Source organism: Syngnathus scovelli, chromosome 2 (genome assembly GCF_024217435.2).
Source record: "Syngnathus scovelli strain Florida chromosome 2, RoL_Ssco_1.2, whole genome shotgun sequence".
NCBI lineage: Eukaryota > Metazoa > Chordata > Actinopteri > Syngnathiformes > Syngnathidae > Syngnathus > Syngnathus scovelli.
This window is the reverse complement of record NC_090848.1, coordinates 2,614,829-2,636,685: the sequence shown is the minus strand read 5'-3', so window position 1 is coordinate 2,636,685 and position 21,857 is coordinate 2,614,829. Positions and strand designations below refer to the sequence as shown.

The following is a 21,857-nucleotide window of genomic DNA, read 5'->3' as shown; positions in this document are numbered from 1 at the left end:
TCAAGAGGCAGCCATTTTTATTAGAACTGCAAGTCGGGGCAAATGGGGAGTTAGACAACAAAATGGAAATCCGCCTTTTACAAATCTATTTATTAAAAAAAAAAAAAACATATTGCAATGGAATGACAGAACACGAGAAGTTTGTCATTTGTTAAATTTGGCACAGAATATTTAAATGTATTTTGAATACGAGTGTACAGTAAAGAGCTCCATTTGTGCGGCTGCACTTTCACAGGCGCCGTCAATCAGGCCCTGAGGACTCAGGGTAAAAAAAATAATTAACGACCACATAATATTGCCCCTCCCAGTTTGGCGTGCTTGAAATACAACTTGAAAGCTCTATAAAAGTCCATCAGAGCTGCACACACGGATCAAAAGCAACCTCGCTACATTTGTGCAATCCAACTACTGCGGTGCCTTGAGATACAAGCGATCCCACGAGAGTTTTTTCCAGCAATGACCTCAACTCACCTCACCGACGAATTCAGCGAGGGGATATTTGAACACACGTGGACGGACATTATAACAGTACAAAAAAAACAAAAAAAACAATTACAAGAGCTCACTGGGTCATTTACAGCAGTTGTGAAGGTCATCTTGGTTTGTGTCTTCATAACTGAATTATATTGCCCCCCTAGTGGCCAAGCTGCACACACCAGACGGAGTTGCTACAGATTAATCAAAATACGCAAAGCGTTGAATTCTTTACATTATATTGAATTATGATCATAGGTTTGTGCTATTTTTTTTTTTGAAAAATACACGACACTTGCTTTTCAGGGTGGGTCTGGCACGGATTAATGCCATTCCCATTCATTTCAATGGGGAAATATGATTTGAGATGAGCGTTTGGCTTGGTCGGGGAACAAATTCAGGTCGTATTTCAAGGCACCACGCAAGAATTAAAAAAAAAAAAAACACTCAACAAGGTCTACAAATATGGCAGTTTGACCTTGCTTCGATTACACGGGGCAAAGATGGAGGATGCATTCATTGTTGGTGAAATGATCTGAAAAGGTGCAAAATTAAATGCAACACTGAATTTTTAGGGGGGGGGAAAAGGGTTTTGGGGGTGAACACATGACTACAAGTAGTGGATTGACAGCAACTTTTAGGAGTGTTTGATGTAACCCTGAAAACATCTCCCGCTGCTCACCGAGTGCTATAAAATACAACATGCACACTGGCACTGTGCACACAACGCACAAAATATTTCTCAATAAGTGACATCACACACACACACTGCATGTCTCCTTGGGATGCATAAAAATCTGTCCGACTTTTAAAATCTCTTAATTTTCAAAAAAATAGAGCCGAGAAGAAAAGGTAGTTATCGTCCATTCGTTAAGGTAGGAAGGAACACTCTGGGTCGCTAGTGCAATGCCTCTTGCGTGGGGGGGAGGGCGGCGGGGGGAGACGACTTTCTCCGGCCGCTCCGGAACCGCCGCCAAAACGAGGCTCAGGCTGAGTGAACAGTCCACGTTGGTCGGTTGTGGGATTTGACAAGAAGTTTCCACAAAGCCCAACGAACACATTCTGATGGTGTTCAAAATGTGGCTGAAGTTTGCACGAGGGCAGCACCAGAGTTTTTCATTTGTTAGTGTTTGGTAGATATTTGTTCCCACATGGCAGTGAAATCACCTGTGCCTGTAAAAAAAAAAAGAAAAAAAAAGAACAACAACTCCCTGCTCCTCCACTGCAGAGCTGAAATGCCTCTCGAGATACTTCCTTGAATTCGTCCCCCAAGGAAACACGCCCGCCGCCCGTTTTACTCCCAACGTCCTCTACTCGGAAACAACCGGGTGTCCCACAAGTCGTTGACGGGCGTGTGTCTGTTGGGCGTTTGCTGTTTCCTGGGAGCGCTGTAGTGGGAGGGCGCAGGGGGAAGTATTTGTCAGTCCATCTCCAGGTCCATCAGTTTATTGCGTGAGCGGGGAGTGTGTGCGATGTCCCGGCAGCAGCACTGGGCGCAAACCAGACCCAGGACCAGCGAGAAGAGGCCCACACCTGCAGAAAGTACAAGAACTCAAATTATTTTTTAGGAATTCCTGCTGCTGTTTTCCTTCCACTAACTCAATATTTGCAATTTTTATGAACAGAGCCGCTTCTTTATTGTTCTACATTGCAATTCCACATCTAAACCTAATTGATGTGGAAAAAAGGATATACTCAAGTTTGTTTTACTGATGTGCAACTCCCAGCACGACACACCAGAGATAAAAAAAGCCCCCAAAGCTATAACTTGTGACAATTTCATGTGTACACGTAAAATACACACACAATTCTTCTGAAGACTGTTCTCCATCTGCTTGCAATATTTCTAGTAGTATTGCAGCATTTTGGAATGCACCCAGCGAGAACGGCGCCAGTGCCAACTAAGCAGATTTGACTGATTTGCGTTACTAAAGTTCAGCCTGGCTCGTTCCGAAAGCCACAGCACAATAACAACAGGAGCTTTTTTTTTTGTGGCAAGCGTGTATGAATGTGATTTTACCTATTGATGCTGAAACGCCGTACAAGAGGGGCAACTTTAGGGACTCCCACACTGCAAAGCAAACAAGAAAGCAGAAGAATTGGTGAATTTGTGTCTGGAACGCAAAATGTCACATTAAGAGTGCACACACTCCTTACCGGCAAATCGGACTGTCAGGAAGATTCTGGAAGACGTCAACTCCCCGGCTTGGGTCCAGGCTCCCGTGGAGGCAGACAGGTACCAGGGGGTAGCCACACAGTGGTACTCGCCGCTGTCACTGCAAGACAAAAACATGGTGGGATGTTTAGAAATCACAAGCAGGGGTGGAAAAAAAAAAAAAATTACTGATGGGAAAATGAAGCTTCATGAAGCAGTTGTTATATTTTTTGACTCCTCTAGATGGCGCTCTCTGTTCAACATTGGCGCTGCCACGCTAACTTTAGCCGTTTCTTAAACAGCCGCTTGACGACTCACCTGTCATGGGCGCCGTGGACGTTCAACGTGTACGAATGCGTGTCCTCACGTTCGATGGAAACGTCACTGGAAGAATTGCGATCCTCTTTACGCACAACCCCGAAGCGGTCCACGCTGGCTACTTGCGTTGTCGTCTGCCCTCCGCGAAGTCGTGTGAAAAACCAACGAACCTCATAGGCTAGGTGATCTGAAAGAAACACAAGCAGGTAAGTCTTTGAAAAAAAAAAAAAAAATCATACCTGGACGTGTGAAATTGATTACTAATGAACAGGGACATTTTTTATGAAGGTGATTTTTAATCTCAGGCTTTCCTGTTCAAAGGGCAGGTGTGTCTGTTATCCCTCAAAATCCCCTCGAAGCGGAGACATGCTGTCAAAGCTGGCATGATTTGCGCTATTTATGCATCTTAAGAAAAATATTTACGTGCAAGAGTCACGTTTTAAAACGGCATCTCATTGTGGTATTTTGGATGCAGCCCTGACGACTGACACGCACAGATCCGTCTGAGTCTTCGGAGCAGCTTAATCATGAACATGTTCGTGGGGGGCGTGGGTTTTTTTTTTTTGCTCCTCTCCCAGTGAGAGAAATAAAAGTGATGGATAGGCAGCATAAGAAAAAGGATGCCGCTGATGACAAATGGAGGCAAACAGGGATGAGAGAGAATTATGATAATAGATGTAATCGTTGGAGGAGAGGGGGGGAACTAATTATTTCTAGAAGGGAGGGAGAGCGAGAGAGAGCGAGCGAGCAAGAGCACAAACTAGTCATTAGTGTGTCAGGGACAGGAACTATTAGCACTGTGGTGCCTCCTACACACTGGCGTACACACACACATACCCTAAGATGCATGCACAAACATGCAAAAACACACACACATGAAAACACTAAGAACGAGATGACACCTTCGGCAGCTTCTGTCATTTTGGAGACAAATAGACAATGCATTTGCAAGCGACAACATGAGGAAAAAAAAAAAAAAAAGGCAAACAATGATGAAAACTATTAAGAGACAGTGGGTGTTAGGCGAGAAAATGATGGATGAAGAAACGAGGTGGATGAGAAGAGAATGGAGCAAAGGAATAATGATGAGGGAAAAAAGTGAAGTCACCCGAAGCCACGTAATGAATCACTTCTCAAATGCTCCCCGCCACGTTTGCTTCTTAAAGGGGAAATCAACCCCTAAATTATTTTTTACAATATATTGTATGTGCCCTTCCCCCACTAGTCTAAACACAGCATTGTGGTTAATATTAAGTTTGTGGAATATGAATTAAGCAGAAAAATTCACCCGTTTTTATCCATAACAAGGGGGCGGCCATTTTGGCACTTTCTGTCAACTTAAAATGACATCACAGTTGCCAGGTCTCAACAACCAATGACGGCTCAGCTTCAGAAGAGTGGTGAGCCGTGATTGGTTGTGACCTGACACCTGGCAACTGTGATGTCAGTGGCAAGATGGCCGCCCCTTCGATGGATGAAAACAGGTGGATTTTCATATTCCATAAATGAAACATTAATAAAAACACTGCACCGAACATATTATAAAGACTTTAGGGTTGACTTGCCCTTTAAATGGCTTTCAAATTCAAGCGCTGTGAAAAAAAAAAAAAAAAAAAAAAAAAAAGTGGCGGTACTCGTCATACACTGGCCTTTGATTTGCTCTTCAGACTGAGAGCTATCTTAAACACTCACTCAACAAAATGTCTTGACACCTATTTAGTCAATTGTGCCGTGTACTCGTATAGCTGCCACAATAAATGGATCCGCTTGACAGATGGAGCCAGGATTGATTATCATTGAGAGGATAAAATAAACCAGAAGATAAATGTAGCTGTAAATTACAAAACAAGAGCATCACTAAAATGGCTGTGAAGGATGGAGGTGAATTTTTCATTTCACATTTATACATAAAAAGTAACTACGGTTCTACAATAAACGGACTGAAATCCAAAAATGTAAACACCTTCATCTTGATCAGACATCCACCTACAGTGTATCCAGAAAGTATTCACAGTTTTATTTTTTCCACATTTTATATTACAACCTCATCCCAAAACAGAATAGTATAATAGAATAATAGCCACCAGGGGGCAGTACAACACAGCACAAAGACACGCAAAGAAGAGTTTCACAAATACTCTTTTGTTAGCCCATCTGTGGTGATTTGTTGGTTAGCATTAAGCTAACTGTCTACATGTGATTCTCTGCTTTGTTTGACAGTACCCTTCAAGTACCATTGAAGGTTCTTTTGAGAAATATTCACAATGTGCCAAACTGCTAATTGTTATTTATTTAAAATGTTTGCACACAAGTCAAACACAAAAATCCTGTTGTATATCAGCTTGTATGTCTAAAAAAAATCAAGTCAGGTATTTGCCTATGCGTTACCGAAAATATAAACGTTCTACTCTTGAAAAAAAAAATCACAATCTGCCTTTCTTGTTAGTGATCAAAGACACGTTTCGCACGGTAACACAGATCTGGTCTATGAAGTGAGCTTGCTTGTTTTTGTTGAAGGGCAAGCGTGGTCGAGGAATGGAGCTATATTTAGCAAGCTTGGGCTTTCTTGCAGTTTGTCTTCTCTTCCCCCATCCACTACCGTCTTTGTTCTTGACAGTGGCGATGACTGAGAATGCGCAGCGAGAAGGGGCGGATGGAGCTGGAGGATTTGGAATACTTAGTGAGTGTAGAGATTATTTTGTTTATCACTCAAGCCCAAAAATCATCAGTGGGGAGTCATTTTGGGAGGGGGTGGGGGGACACCTTGAGCTTCGAGCACCGCTACTTCCTCCTCCAGGGCTATCCGAGAGGCATCCAGCAGGCTGACTCACTGCTGCGGCCCCATATGGACCCACCGTGTCGGTCCTGCTACATGAACGCACACATTCCTGAGTTGATAAGATGAATGCACTGCCCGCTGACTTTTTCCACAGCGATTTGATATGCTGGAAATTTTTGAACCGTGGTATGGAAAGCCGATTGTGAGCGGTGACCTTGTTTTGGTGCCGTAAATGGGCAAATGTGGAAATGTTTCAAGTGGATTGAACAATTGCTTTGTTTTTACACATCTGGCGAGGGAATTATTATTTTTTTGTCATATCACGAGTACGCCTACAACAGATTCATGATGACCTCCGAAGGTACAACATAACTGATTAATATCCGGAAAATCATTTTGTTTTGTCTGCTTAAGATTAGTATTCATTCCTCAGGCGTTTAACATAAAAAAATAATGGTGCCTTGAAAGTCAGTATATAATGTGAAGCCCCAAAAATATGGACTCAAACTAAATAAATAAAACATGCCTTTGAGTATGAGATGACATTTACCACAAAAAAATTGAGTTAAAAGAAAACTATATAATAGCGTTTTTGAATGAAGCAGAAAAATCCTCCTATTTTTATCCATCTCAGGAGGCGGCCATTTTGTTTTGGCACAACCACTTGCTGTCAATTGAAAATGACATCACAGTACCAAAAGGGGTCGGCAATAATAAGTACAAAACAATTTTTTATTTCATCCATATTTGAACTAGCATTTTTTTTTTAGTCCCATCCCTTATGTAGTGTATCTTAAGCACGATTTCAGATGCAGAAATAGAGGAGGGTCCAGTGAACCCGGTTAGAGTAGAACTTCAAGTGCAGAAGCTTGATTACACGCTTTAAAGTGATGCGCTGGCTTCATTAAGCGGAGAAGGAGCAGCGTGGTGATGGCAAGTGAGAACGCCGGCGCACCTCTAACTGACTATCTGGCTCTCGTCTGAGCTCATAAAACTAAAATGGCTGTCTGCGGAAATGAAAACAGCCTGATTGGATTTCTCCCGATTAATCCCCGGAGAAAACTCCGAGGCTCCAAACTGCCTGAAATTCAAACACAGACACGCAAAAGGCCGACAATTACCACACACGCTTATAATGAAAATGGCTGCGAGTTCTCCGCGCCATAAAGCAGGGCGGCGCTGGCAGAGCGGAATCCCGACAAAAAGATAAAAACACCATTTAGCCTCTCGGAAACAAAGCTGCCGGGCGGCGATACGTCCCTCATTAACTGCTGAGCGCTGAAAAAGATCTACAGTAGATGAATTCTGCTTCATGCCTGCTTGCTATGTGGCCGCTTAACTAAGAGTTGAATTTGATATTTTGATATGCTGTTTGAGGTTTCCTTCAAAGTCTTATAGCCTCCTTTCCCTACGCGAGTAATGGAGCGAAAATCATTGCATTCTTCTTGCTGTTCAGGATCCGCTGAACGTATTTAATTAATTGCGCCGTCACTCTTCTTTTCTGTTGTTTGCTCTTAATTCACCAGTATGATTGCTTCGGAATTACAAATAAATAAAGCCCGAGGCGCATGAAAGTTGAATCAAAGGCTCGGCGTACGGAAAAGCAGTTTATGCCACCTTTGGTTGAAAAACATATTGCATTAACGTGACGGGAGACATTTTGCAGCGTGAACGGAATTAAAGCTTATTACTGTAAATCAGGTTGAGATGAGCGGTGATGATTTAACGCTGAGCGATTTCAAGGTGCCAAGTTGCGTCAATGAATCCATCCATCTGTTTCCGGGGGGGTTGATGCTTATGTAATCACCCACTTTTGAGGTTCGTGGAGCTCATCCAGCAGCGGGACGAAATATTTTCCGAATGGCAGTTTTTTTGGGACATTATCGCATTGCTGGCAAAAGTATTGGTGGGACTCGTCTTTTCCCTCTCAATGAGACGAATTTTGTCCCTCTCTCTCGAAAAGCTCTTCCCCCCCCCCCCCCCCCAACTCTGCAAACTTTTCACAGTGTTCTCAAGCCTCCTCTTCCTCCATTTACTGGCTGGGCTATTCACCACTGTTCACTTTAACAGCCTGTTTAGCGGCCTCCACTTTTACCTCATTCGCTGCCTCTCCACATCAGCAGCTATTCTTTCGCTAGCTCGTTCCCGTCTCCCCGGCCGGCTAACGGAGCGTGAGATTGGCTAATTAACGGCTGCCTGTCGCCCTAGCAAAGACAGCTGGGTAATTTGGTGAGAGTGGAGAGGAAGGCGAGAAGGAGTCAAAGCAGCAGAAGCAACCAAAAGAGGGATGATAGACTTTGTGAGGCAAAGACGCGATCGTCAGAGGCGTTCTCAAGCAAACAATTTGGCAGGTGTTAATCACCTGCTTGGAGAATGTCACTGAGGGCGAATGAATGTTATTCGCTTCCTTTTCCACGGGAGCCATATCGGAGGAAAAATGGAGGAGCAGCAGTTGCACCTTTTGGACCTTTCTTACAAAAGAGATGGAAGAAATGGTATCTAGCAAATAGCGAGGATAGAGATAATAACCACTCTAACTTTAATCTTGGAGTGTTCTTTGAAAAGCCAAAAGGCTCGCAAGATGCACGGCGCTTTTATCGCCTAGTTTCACAAATGTATAAAAATAGGAAATGAAATGGAAAAGCGGATGTTTACGTGGACGAAATTCCATTAACCCGCCCAGAGTTGGGATTAAAATTACGATCAGATTGACAAAATATAGCGGAAGCAGTCGAAGTCGTAGAAACACATCGCTTCGTCTATTTCTACTTGAAATGTTATTTTGCATATTCTAGGTGGCGTTAATAATTCCTAATGGAGCTGCAATGTATCCTCCAGAAGGATAAGTCTCTAAAAGTCACCGTGGAAACAAAGCCAAAATGACAAAGCAGGGAATTAGCCGAAAAGACAAATTGACACTGCAGGGATTTTATAAGAGAGATTAAGAAGTACAAAATCTCTCAATGATGACGTTAGCAGTGGTAAACAAAATCGCCGTGAGTCTTGAACACACATTGGCCTGACTGCCAGAACATGCCAGTCATTCCATTTGCAAAGGGCAAGTTAGCAAGTAGCGGCAGGCTGGGAGGCCACATCAAATCTCCAAATAAGCGTATTTGTTTTTTCTTATCTCAGGAAATTTAGAAGATGTTGCGAATTCGAGGAATCAGCTACAAGCCATGCTAATAAGCTACACGCTATGCTAATTGCTAACCTACGATTGACACGCTGGTGTATTTAAGTTTGTTTTCACATTAGCAACATTTCTATTTTGACTTTAGAGATCTTCTCAGAGTAGATCTTGTCTTTATTTTTCTTTAATCAATGTAGCTTTAGCTAAGTAGCTCCTACAGGAAAAACTATCATTGCGAAGCGATGAGCGAAACTCCATATGTGTGCACACGCCTTTGTATTAATAAAGCTCATAAAAAAACAAAAACAAGCTCCAACAGGAGAGCATCCGCATTCAGCGCTCCCTCAGGAATGTAACTGCCCAGTTGCTCAACTGAGTTACAAATGATGACTGAACATGAATGATTACAAAAACACCACCGGTGAACATTTAGTCATAGCTCTTAGTCGGAAAATACACATTGTCCAAGAATTCAACTGACTGTACTCGGGGAGATTTTTGTCCCAAGTATTATTTGATTCCACTGATGGAGGAGGGAGGAGCTAATCATTTTTTGAGTCGCCTATGTTGTTTTGTTGAAGGCTTTTTTTTGTGCTTGGCAGTCAACATTGTTCTACCAGATGGACATGAGACTGAGTTCTACAATAGAAACTGATTAGGAGATGATTTGTGTTGTCTGAGGAGGAAGATTCTCCTGTCAGGGTGAGAGGCGGAACTCTGCGGGTATGACTCATTTTTGCTCTATGACAACGTACAGCACTTTGTATGCCGCGGTAAATAATAGTTTTTTTCTTTCATTGTAGATGTAAGTAAAAGGCTAGTTCGGAGCCTTGACCCCTGGTGAGTGTAGCTGGAGGCCGAGCTACAATCGATGAATGGAATACGGTGTGGGTGTTGAGCGAGTCCAACTGTTGATGACATCATTGACTGCTGTGCAGTGAAAGCTAACTGATATGGGAGCAGCAGGGAAAAGGAGTTTCAGCTAATGCTCTCGAAGCAACTTGTAACGATTTCATTTTTGCACTTAAAAAAATATTGAATGCCTCAAGGGATGATTGAAAAGACTGATAATGGGAGTAGATTAAATTGAATTTCCATTTACCGTATTTTCCGCACCTAAAAACCTCCAATTTTCTCAAAAGACGACAGTGCGTCTTATAATCAGGCGCGCCTTATATATGGATCAATATTGAGCCACTACAGCAGGCGCGTCCAAAGTCTGGCAAAATGTATATATTTTATATATGGACAAAGTTTTCAAACGGGCCATTCATTGAAGGTGCGCCTTATAATCCGGTGCGCCTTATAGTGCGGAAAATACGGTAGTATTTCTATGTGGCGCAGGTTTATGAAATTATTTAATATCCGTCACGTCTGCGCATTGCCTAGAAAAAAATTTCCATAAGCAAGTTGCAAATTGCGCATAACAGCCGCTAGTTATTGTTCGTGAAGCCAAGACACCTGAGGAAGCAAAAGTTTGGCAAGCTAAATTGGCACGCCTCACTTTTTGTCACGACACCGAGCTGCTTGCTTAACATTCAAGCCTGCGCTCCACTCAATCTTGTGACCCAGGAAGTGACATTCGCCACCTCTGGGAATTTTCATCAGCAAAACGGGCAGGAAAGCAACAAGAAGTCCCTTTTGCCGCGTCAGCGCTTTTGACACTACAAAGTTGCTCCGGGGGATTACCAACGTCAAAATTAATAATTATCATCTGAAGGTGTAAGTAGCCAATGACAATGGCAGAATTTACTTCCACTTTAAAATGCAAAGCAACATGTTTGCATATTCTATGTACAAAGCGGAAATCCAAACAAGCCTACGAGCGACGTGTTTGAGTCATTTGCTGGAGGGATTTATGGTCGAAACCATTGGACGGCTGGTGTAGTAAAGAGGCGAGAAATGAGGAGGAATGTTGACAGATGGGTTGAGGGAGGCAAAGGAGTGGCACATGAGCTCATGCGACATGTTTACATTAGCGCAATGGATGCGTGAGGATGAAGGGGAGAGAGAGAGAGAGAGAGAGAGAAACTGGATGGGTCTTTAGTAAGCAGAAGGGGATGAAGGCAAGGCTACATGGGAGATGAAAGCAGTATGCCAAATATATTGCGGGCTGGTAGGGGGATGGAGAACACATGAAACAAAATCAATTCTTTGGAGCAGTGTTTGAAATAGTTCTGATACAGTCAGGTGAACATGCAGTGTCTTACGGCATCATTGGAGTACCGTATTTTCCGCACTATAAGGTGCACCTTCAATGAATGGCCCATTTTAAAACTTTGTCCATATATAAGGCGCACTGGATTATAAGGCGCACCTTCAATGAATGGCCCATTTTAAAACTTTGTCCATATATAACATTTGGCCCGCGGGCCGGACTTTAGACACGCCTGCTGGAGTGGCTCAATATTGGTCCATATATAAGGCGCGCCTGATTATAAGGCGCATTGTCGGCTTTTGAGAAAATTGGAGGTTTTTAGGTGCGCCTTATAGTGCGGAAAATACGGTAAATACAACTTGAGAGGGATAAATATTGTCAGAGTCAATGACTTAATGGCATCTGGGTGTGTACGTGTGTGTGTTTGGCACTTTTAAACACAGAACATTTTTATTAGCGGTGCCGCCGGCTGACAGGTGAGCGCGGCACATATGCAAATTGTTCAGAGTATTTTTGTATCTGCGAGCGTGCACGATTTGGAATCACGTAAGAAAAATAACAAACATTAAGTGACTGATTTATGACTCGTAGTTATGAATGGGGGAAAGTCATTTTGCACAGCACTGGGTAATCATTTTTTTATTTACTTATTATTTAGCGTTGAGTTATTATTTATCATTATTTATTATTTTTGTGCACACTCTGGTTGTTAAGACTAAAATAGATTTTTATTGAGGGTTGGGCTTCCGGGGGATGACTTTAAATGTATGTAATGTAAGTGTGTGTGTGTGTGTGTGTGTGGTACCGGTCTTTGGTGAGGAACCGGAGATGCGGAGGGAACACTTCATCTTGGCTGTCTGCCACGGGTAAACAGTACTGGTGTCTGAATGGATAGAAATGGAGAAGGAGGGTCCTGAAAAAGAAACAAAGTGTGTGGATCAACTTCGAGACAATCATTAACACCGTTCATTTAATCCGATGGACATTATGAAGAGGTATTGATCATATTATTTTAGACTACCCCTTTTTTTTTCACCCGTCTACATTTCAGTTTTTTCAAGGGTGGGGGAGGGGTGGGAATCCAGACACAAATTGGGGCCCCAAGGGTGGAGAATCGGACCCAGGTTGTAAAAACAGACCTCGACCCTTTGAAATTCTTTCGGACGGCAATATCGGGGAAAAAGAACACCGGTAAATCTTTTTGGGATGGGAGAGGAATGTTTTGGCTTTGGTGATGTTGAGGTCACCCCCCCACAAAATGAAGGATGAACACATAATAGAGCAAGATCATCCGAAATTATTCCTGTGACCAAAAAACAGGGAAAAGGGAAGCAGCAGTGTAGATCTTTGTAGCCGGGGTAAGTGGCCAAAGGGCTTCACTTTGAAGATGTCTCAGAAAGGGAGGGGGGAGAAAAATCCACAATTAGGTGAAAGAAGCCTCTCTCCTCAGAGAAAGATTTGTTTCGCTTAGCTCCTCCTCCTTTCATCCTTCAGACATCGTCGGTGTGTTCCTCAAACAGATGCACGTTTCCTCCATCTCCAACATTTGTTCTGACGGCCTCCCGTTCACATCAAACAAAGTCAAGTAGGCCAGGGATGCGTACGTGCAGAACAAACTTGTTTCACGCTGAGATCCATTACCGTTTTCTTGGAAGTCGATCTTGACTTTGTTGGACTCTGCGCTCGTGGCTCTGGTCCACGTTTGACCCGGTTGTTGCTTCGTCCACGCGGTGATGTCACACCAGTAGAAACCTCGATCCGACAGTTGGACGCCTCCGAGGCGAAACCGGAACTCAGATGGGCCGGACTTGGTCAAAACCAGACTGTCTCTGAATGGACGGAAAGGAGATTTTATTTTGGAGGGACGGCTACGGCACGCCACAATGGCGACGCTACGCACCTCCTGTTTGGGTCTGTTGCTCCGCCGTGTTGAACGACGCTGTCTGGGCTGAGGGTCATGATGGTCCTCACGTTGCTTTCGGGGCTTTCTTGCGATTGGACCAGCACCGAATAACCCGCTTCGCCGAGGTTCTGGGTCACCACCGTGCAGCTCATCTCAAAGGTAGCGCCGCCCACAGAAGCCTCGCGGATACGTTTGGCTACCACGTTCAGCGAGGGACCTGGGAAGAACCGGCGGCGGATCAATGAATGGATTTCTCAGCTTTATGAAAGACATGATTCAGTCTGGATGGAAGGGAGAAGAAGGCAAGGGCCTAACAGGAAGAGAAGCAATCACACCATGAAGCCATTTTGAGTCGGAGCAGATGTGCGTGCCCACTGAGCGACGCTATTACATCATGGCTCAATTAGCTCGAGTGAGGCCATAAAGTTCGGTGTGGGGAAGTAGGGGGAGGAGGAAAGATAGCGGACAAAAGATCTGTTGAGAGACTTCCTCTGAAGTTTGGAAATGATATCAATGAATTTTGGACATTCATTCATCAGATCCAACAGCGGGGTCACTATGATGAGACGGCATGGGATTTTTTTTTGACACTCGACATGAGTTTTTAGTTTTGGGATAAATAATACAGAAAAGTTGCGGGATATACGACTGGATGATTAAAATAATCACGATTGAAAAACGATTTTTTCCATTGATCTCAATTTAACCACTCATATCTATTATCGTAGCCTCGCGCCCTTTATCTCAATATGTTGCACATTTTATTCTTGAATTTGAGTCAAGTACAAAGTGACCTTGTGGACATCATGTGAAATTTAAGACTCTTGCATTTTCCCTCGGCGAACATCTCCATCTTCGATGCATTTTTGCACTCAGTGAAGCTGTGACCTTATCTCTTTGTCATATTTATTATACATTATTTATGTATTATATATTAAAGTTCACAACGTGGGCAACCTGATCTTTAAAGATAGCGGGAAGCCAAAATAATTCTCGTGATTAAATTTCACTTCATCGTGTAGCCCATGGATATCAAACTTAAGGCCCGGGGGCTGGATACGGCCTGCCAAGAAAAATTTTGCATCGACTTTGTGTCATTACAAAAATCACAAACTCTCTTCACTTTTTAAAAATGGAGACATTGCTAGCAATTTTTATTGCCATTCATTTTTTTCAACTATGTCTCTGATTTCAAAACTAGCCTATACTGTACATAATATACGGCGAGGGAAACTGCCGCCCTCGGCAAAAATGAGTTTGACACCCCTGCAATGAAATATGCAGAGATCTTGAAAATACGAGACGGAGAGCTAAGTCCATACGTTTGGTGTCCCATCGCACAGTCAGCGGCAAGCTCTGGTGCTCAGTCGTCTTCACCGCATCGCCTTGGCTGTTGATGCTCCACGCCGAAACGGCGCAAACGTACTGGCCCATGTCGATCTCCTGTAGACGACACGCATGGTGTAACCGCCAAATTGAACGAGCCGTTATCGGGATATCGACGTTTCTCTACCTGCGTGCGCAGGAATCGTAATTTGAAGGTGTTGGGCTGGATTTTACTCAGTGTCATCATGCCGCTTTCCAGACGGTCCGAATACATCGCACCGGGTAGAAGATTGCCGTAGCCGTCCATAGAACCGACGGATTGTGAAGCCTGAGGTTCACTGGCGGTGCCTGCGGCAATAAAAAAAAAAAAAGCAATATTATAAAGACTTTTTCCCCATCACTACTTTATTTTTTATTGTGTGTGGAGTCGAAGTACCAGGAAGAGGAATGTGCTCCCACGTAACTCCCAGTCGGCCTCCCGAGGGAAGGTGTGTAATATTGGTTACATGGCAAGCCAACTCTGTCGGTTCGCCGGTCATCTGGGGGTGAACGATGGTCTCAATATCCAGCTCGAAGCTCGTTTCTGGGGAAAAGGAGAAAATGTTGAATATGCTGGAGATATTGACAAAACGCCGTCGACTCGAAAAGCACGAAGCGTTTAATATGAATTAATGCTTCCAACTTATATTTCCTTTTAATTACATCGATTTTTTCAGCAGTTGCTATTATGAGCGGCAATTCCTTGAACAACATCTCGCTTCTAATAATAACACAGTTAGCTGCCTCTGGAGAAATGATTCCCATCCTGGTGGCACATTACTTTCATCTGTCAGTGCCAGGTTTTTGTCCGACGTGGGGCCGGCCGGCCGGTCGGACAAGTACAGAGCGGTGATTGCTGCTTTGTGCTTTTGGACCTGAAATCCAAATGGAACCGAGCCACGGGAAGAAAAAGACACAAATAGCATGGCGGTGCGTCGCTCTCTGTCAGCGCTCCCAGATTGCATCGTTACACTTGAGCAAACAGCAAACACCTGCCTGACGAGAGGTGATGGGCTTGCCACCTTGTTTGACGATCTCTCTCTCTCTCTCGCTCTTTTTTTTTTTATGCTTAACATCACACACCAGAAAAAAAAAAAAAGTTATTTCAAGTATATTGATGTGTTTGGCAACACAGGTTTGGAGCCATGTTGCACCTCATGCACCATCTGCTTTAAGACGTAAGCGCAAATACACACACACACAGGTTTCACGTACACACTTTGACGGATGAGGAAGTGCGAAGCTTCTCTGGCAATTATTCATGTGCCACTCTCGTTCACCAGAATGTCTTATTTAGTAAAGCAAGCTGGAAACCCTTCCCCTGGATCCGAGTGAAATTGGGCCAAAATGATACTCACAAAAGCTAGCAATTTTGCTTTTCAGGAAAAAGAAATAAAGATCATAGTAACAATCGAGATTTTCAAGTTCTTCATCAAAAATTTAACGACGGGTAACTTTAAAGATTTGATCTAATATTTGTCGTTTCCGCCAATAAGATAGAAAAATGTAAATAGAGTTGCGATTCCAAAGTCATCCACTGTAGAACAAATGAGTTTGTACTGTCGATTTAAAAAAATAAAAAAATAAAAAGGATGGAGGGCAAGGAAAAGATTCGCATATTTATTGTGCTCGGATAAAACAGATGACACATGAATTGTTAAAAGGTGCCATCACTTACACGTCTTTCTTTTGTGTTGCCGGTGGAGCGCGTGGGTGCGACGCACTGATTTCATCTGGGTTCTGACAAAACCAACCACCCACCCGATTCGTCTTGTTTCACTTTTTTCGCGTGTAAAACTGGATGTGCGTTTGCACAACACGATTACTGAGGAAGAGTCATTTGGAAAACATGGCGGGCGGAGAAGGATGGCGTAATGCTGTGGTTTCGCTTTGCCACATCGCTCGATATGTTGTCATAATGATTCAGATATGATCAGGTCCTGATGACGTTTTTTTTTTTCTTTCGAGTTACACCTGGTTTTTATTTGCCCACTGTGGCAATCATTAACTATGTTGATTCAGGAGCCAATGAGCTCTACTTGCGAACTAACGTCACAAGATTTATTTTTGAAGTTCTTCTTTTAATGGCAGTCACTTAGCTCCTATCTACATGCTACAATTGTGGTGAAGTACCGTATTTTCCGGACTATAAGGCGCACCGGACTATAAGGCGCACCTTCAATGAACGGCCCATTTTAAAACTTTGTCCTTATATAAGGCGCACTGGACTATAAGGCGCACCATTAATGCATCATGTCAGATTTTTAATCCAAATCAAATCATTCTCCATTTTATCTTTTTTATTTCAACAAATTACTTTATAAACACAAAATAATGATCATAGTCTTTTTGATTCATGATTCATAGTCTTCAGCAGGCCACTTATGATTGATTTCATGACACAATGCTTCGGGCCAGTTTAAATTTCGGAATTTGGTCCATATATAAGGCGCACTGGACTATAAGGCGCACTGTCGGCTTTTGAGAAAATTTTAGGTTCTTAGGTGCCTTATAGTCCGGAAAGTACGGTACTTAGACGGTAAGCAAAAACACCTTTGTTTTACCTGGATTTTGAAAAACTTTGACGTGATGTGACTGAATAAAATCGAAACGAATAATCAGACCACTACTACCGCCATTAAGACAAACGCTGTCCATATTACAAAGCAGCCGATGCTGCCAAAACAACCGAGTGTGGGATGCCACCTTTTGCGTTACGCAACCGTCTGCGATTTAAAAAGTAGATTAGCGAGACGGCTTGTGCTGTTCTGTCAACACCCGGCCTGTTAGAAATCGGGTGGCCATCTAGGTGCCAAGTAAAAGCGTGGGGTCGTGACCTAGGCACACTTACACAAAAAATATGGGTCGTATAAAAAAACAAAAAACATTGAGCTACATCGCCAAAATAGCATCGATAGGAAGTCTTCGAATATGCAATAAGGTGGCCAAAAAGTTTGATGCTCTAAAGTTAGCTTGCACGTTGACATTTTGAGACATTAATTGACAACAATTCCAGCTGACAAAGCAACACACGTCAAAGTACAACCCAGGGTGAGAGGAATTAACCCCCCAGAGTGTGTGTACGAGTGACTTTGAGTTCCCCCAAAAAACAGTTTGTGTGTGTGTGTGAGCTCGGGAGGGTGGGTTGGAGACTCGCGTGTGTGTGTGCGCAGATGAAGGTTTGATGGAATGTATAGCTCCAGGCTACAACGTAGCAGCTCTACCAGTTAGAACAGTCCCGCGTCCTCAGAATGTGGGGCACATGTGTGCGTGTGGATACAGTACACACACACAATTTGGCGCACACAAAAATGTGCAAGCGTATCCCAAGTCCTTTTGGGACTTTCATAAGTTAGTAGGCGGCTGTTGTGAAGCCCGAAAAGTGGCAGCAGGCAGGAGATGCACAGATGTCGCCGATGTGACCGATTGTACGGATTATTAATTGGAAAAAGATGTTATTCTATATCTCAATAATGTGGAAACCTATTCTCTGGTTTTTATGGTACTCCACAAGTGAATATAAAAAGTCTACACACCCCTGTTCAAATTCTAGGATTTTGTCATTTAAAAACATGAGATCAAGGAAAATCTTTTTTGGTGAACTAAAAAAAAATAATAATCATTGAGAGGCAAAGTTAAAATAAACAACAGAGATAACGTGGTTGCACAAGTGTGCACGCTCTCAGAACTGCAGATGTGGGTGTGGTCAGAATTAACCAAACACAATCAAACTTAAATGGGAGCTAGCAAACACCTCCATTTATTTATTTATTTATTTATTTATTTATTTATTTATTTATTTAATTAAGCCCAAATAAAGCTGAAATGTCTAGTTGTATTTTCCTGCCTGCATTTTTATTATTTTTTTTTAAATTATTTTTTCAGGAGCATCATAAATGTTTTGGCTCAAGAGTTGAACCTTAATTCAAATGATAATAAATAATAAATAATTAAATAAATACATTATAATAATTTATATATATATATATAAAATATTTATAATATTTTTTAAGTGAGTTATACAGGTTACAGGTCACATCAATGGTGGAAAAGGTTTTGAAATTATTCATTTTTTTTGTGTGTGTCACCTGGCATGGGGGGGTGTAGACTTTTTCTATCAACAGTATTTTGCACTCTGGTAACATACCCTAATCATCGACAGTGTATTTAACAAAAAAGGAGGAAAAAAATAAAAATAAAAAAGGCAAACGATGAAAGATTTGACTCACTGATCTGCGACACCTTCACCATCACCGGACTGGACATCTTCTCAGCCGCCAGGTGCCAGCGTCCTCCTCCCCCCGAACTCTTTCCTCCTTTCTCGATGAAGGCCCGGATGCGGCAAGCGTAAGCTCCTCCGTCCTCCGGGCTCACTTGCCTCACCGCCAACCTGTACTGGTTGGCGCCGGTCCTCTCTATACTGGCCTCGCCGTGATTTCCTTGCGGCGAGCCGGCCGACATATTGGAGATCACCACCCCGCTGCGTTCCATGGTGATGATATCCCGGCCGTTGGCCAGCCAGGACACCTCCAGGGACAGGGAGGGCAGATTGTCGGCAGCGACGGAGCAAAGCAGTGTCAGTTTGTCATTGGGGGTGAGGTGCACATTCGCCGAGGGGGGCGAAGAAGACGAAGAGGCCTTCACAGTCAGGGACTGACCTTGAAAGGAGAAGAGCAGATGGTAGAGATCAGAAAAAAAAAGAAAGATCTCACACAGACTGTTGACACAGGCAGGTCTTGTAAACTTTAGTGCTGAATAATACAAATGTAACTGCGCATAGAACTTAAAACCTTGACAACAGAAAAAGTGAGGAACAAAAATGAGTTCCCTCAGAGTGTAAATTTAAAACCATCAAAATAATGAACCATAAATCTTATTCAATCTGAATATGATCGTTCGAACGATTCTGTAATTGTAAAACTGATCTCAGCGCAAAGCCAAATTTAAAAAATATTGTGGCTTAAAATTGGACCCTTTTGTGCTCTTTCAATAAAATCAAGTCATGCAACATTTACCAAATATAATGTTTCCAAAATATAAATATATATATAAATATATATAAATAAATAAATGAATATATATAAAAATAAATATATATAAATAAATATATATTATAAATATATAAATATATAAATAAATAAATATATATATATATAAATAAATAAATATATATATATATATATATATAAATAAATATAGAGAAATATATATAAATAAACGAATATATATATATATATATATATATATATATATATATATATATATATATATATATATATATATATATATATATATATATATATATATATTTTATATATATTTTTTTTAAATTGATGTATGGCGGTCTTAGAAAATGATCAACATCCATTAAATGAATATACTGAAGAAAACGACCAAAGACAAAGTGGCCCTCAAACAGAAGAGGTTCTGCAAATGTCAGATAAGGAAGAGCAATAAATGTATTTTTAACCCCCCTCCGCCAATGTCAAGGTGCAACTCGCACTGCTTTTTTCAAAAGACAGTCAGTTTAATTAAAAACTCTTGCGACTATCTTCAAACCCACAACTTGGGTCTCCAACGGCAACCTGGAGCGCAGCATGCTGGGAAAAGCCTTTGGATGGTGTCTGGAGCGGGACAAAATGAGACAAAGGCCACTTTGTTTGACTTTTCTCATCTTCTTTGCTCAGTCAACAAAGAGTCACGACGGACTCCTATGTGTACCTGAGATTCATTATAAATCAGTCGGGAGTGTGAAGAGGATATGGTGACCCAGAAGCATAGAAGATATGGTGGCTCCAGCAACAACAATGAATGTGTAGGGGGGCCTCACTAAAACACAATAACACTCCAGCAGGAGACACTCACATGCCCCGCCCCCTATTTATTTTCAACCACCCAACTATTTTCCACTCATTCAAGTTGTAGGTGAAGCTACCCTAGTTGACTTTGGTCTTTAATTAATTAGTATTTTTATGTGTGGAACAGGGAGGAACTATAGTAGGGGTGTCAAACAAATTTTTTTCACGAGCCGCATTGTCGTCATAGCTTCTTTCGGAGGGTCATTATGACTGTCAACCCAAATAAATTATATACAGTAAAAGCTACAAAAAAATTCACAAATAACTCATTTTCAAATCAGATGAGTAAAAACTGGTCAAATATTTAAAAAAATATATATTATTAAAAGTGAAGAGAATTTGCAATTCTAGTAATGACACATGAATTTGATGGACAATTTGTCTTTGCGGGCCACATAAGATGACGTGGCGCCCCCTATCTGGGCCCCCGTGCCTTGAGTTTGACACCCGTAAAGTATAGCGACAGAAAATCCACAGAAACACAGAAGAACCACTTGGAAAGCAACCACTACTTCCTTCATCCTCAATAAATATAACTTTGAAAATACAAAAAGAATCACTTATTCTTATGGGAACCTGTAATGACTAGTGTTCCTCTATTTTCATACTTTACGAAGAAGACAGAGGAAAAAAACGGTAGTTATGGCAACAAGCTTTTTCACAACAAGGATTTACAGTGCCAAAAGATGCATTCGACTCTCGGGAGTGTATTTTTGACTGCGGGTTTTTAGACTAAAAAGAATTTGAGCATAAAGTGGTTTCAATGCCCCACCGACAAAAAAATTAATAGGCATAATATTGGTCTAAAATAAAAACGCCATGATAGACTGAAGCTGCAATAACCAAAAAAAAACTCTCGCGGAGCTCAATGATTCATTAACTTCATTTCCACTATGTCAATATTGGAATCAGCTCATCTATTGACATTTCACTTTACATCTGACGTACTATAACAGGTTCAAATGTCAGAGGTCAAGGGCTAAAATCGAACAGCTTCTTACCTGTCGGAGTAACAGCAACGGCTCCCATTTCCTTTGCGCTGCCCACAATTTGAATCCATTTCCCGCCATTTTCATGTGTCCACTCAGTTCCGTTGCATTGGTAAATCCCTTCGTCAGACGTCGTCACTCTGGAAATGACCAATTCAAACAATCCATTCTTCCCGGGCGCCAGACGGATGGCTCCGTCGGCGTAACGTCGTGCGTATTTGGCTCCCGTCACCACATCGCCCTGAGGGCCAAAAGTCAAAATGTCCTCCGATGTTCCTCCCCTCTTCAGCGACCAGGTGACGGACAGGTAAGTGGGCTGGGTGAGTTCTCGGGTGACGTTGCAAGAGAGCGTGATGTCACTACCCTCGGGGATGACAGAGGGCGGAGTCTGAGGGCTCACCTTGAGCGTGTTGGGGATGACTGGGAAAAAAAAAAAAAAAAAAGCAGTCAGGAAACGTGTTTTTAATTCATATGACGGTTTGAAGCAGGTTTCTTTAACTGGACCAGTTTCAGGTTTTATAAATGTAAAAAAAGTAGTAAACCATCAAACCATACATCCATATAACATTTAATAGATTCACAATTTTTTTTTTAGTTTATATATATATATATATAAAATTTTCAATAATTTATTTCAATGATTTTATTTATATTATATATTTATATTTATTCTATACGTATATTTATATTTATTCTCTCTCTCTCTCTATATATATATATTTATA

The 21,857-nt window shown here is 42.0% G+C and overlaps 1 protein-coding gene across 1 annotated transcript in view; it reads right to left on the bottom strand.

Moving 5' to 3' along the window:
* The window catches only part of ptgfrnb (prostaglandin F2 receptor inhibitor b), a 31,524-nt gene continuing 9,667 nt past the window's right edge, over positions 1-21,857 (bottom strand). Inside the window, exons 4-15 of the mRNA XM_049752223.2 lie at positions 21,145-21,552; positions 18,515-18,943; positions 14,683-14,829; positions 14,434-14,594; positions 14,243-14,363; positions 12,918-13,137; positions 12,659-12,846; positions 11,823-11,930; positions 2,948-3,134; positions 2,632-2,750; positions 2,495-2,545; positions 1-2,007 (exon numbers count right to left, since the gene is read on the bottom strand). Coding sequence (XP_049608180.1) covers positions 1,895-2,007; positions 2,495-2,545; positions 2,632-2,750; positions 2,948-3,134; positions 11,823-11,930; positions 12,659-12,846; positions 12,918-13,137; positions 14,243-14,363; positions 14,434-14,594; positions 14,683-14,829; positions 18,515-18,943; positions 21,145-21,552 — 2,252 coding nt within the window. The 3' untranslated portion in view covers positions 1-1,894. The remainder of the gene's footprint in view (positions 2,008-2,494; positions 2,546-2,631; positions 2,751-2,947; positions 3,135-11,822; positions 11,931-12,658; positions 12,847-12,917; positions 13,138-14,242; positions 14,364-14,433; positions 14,595-14,682; positions 14,830-18,514; positions 18,944-21,144; positions 21,553-21,857) is intronic.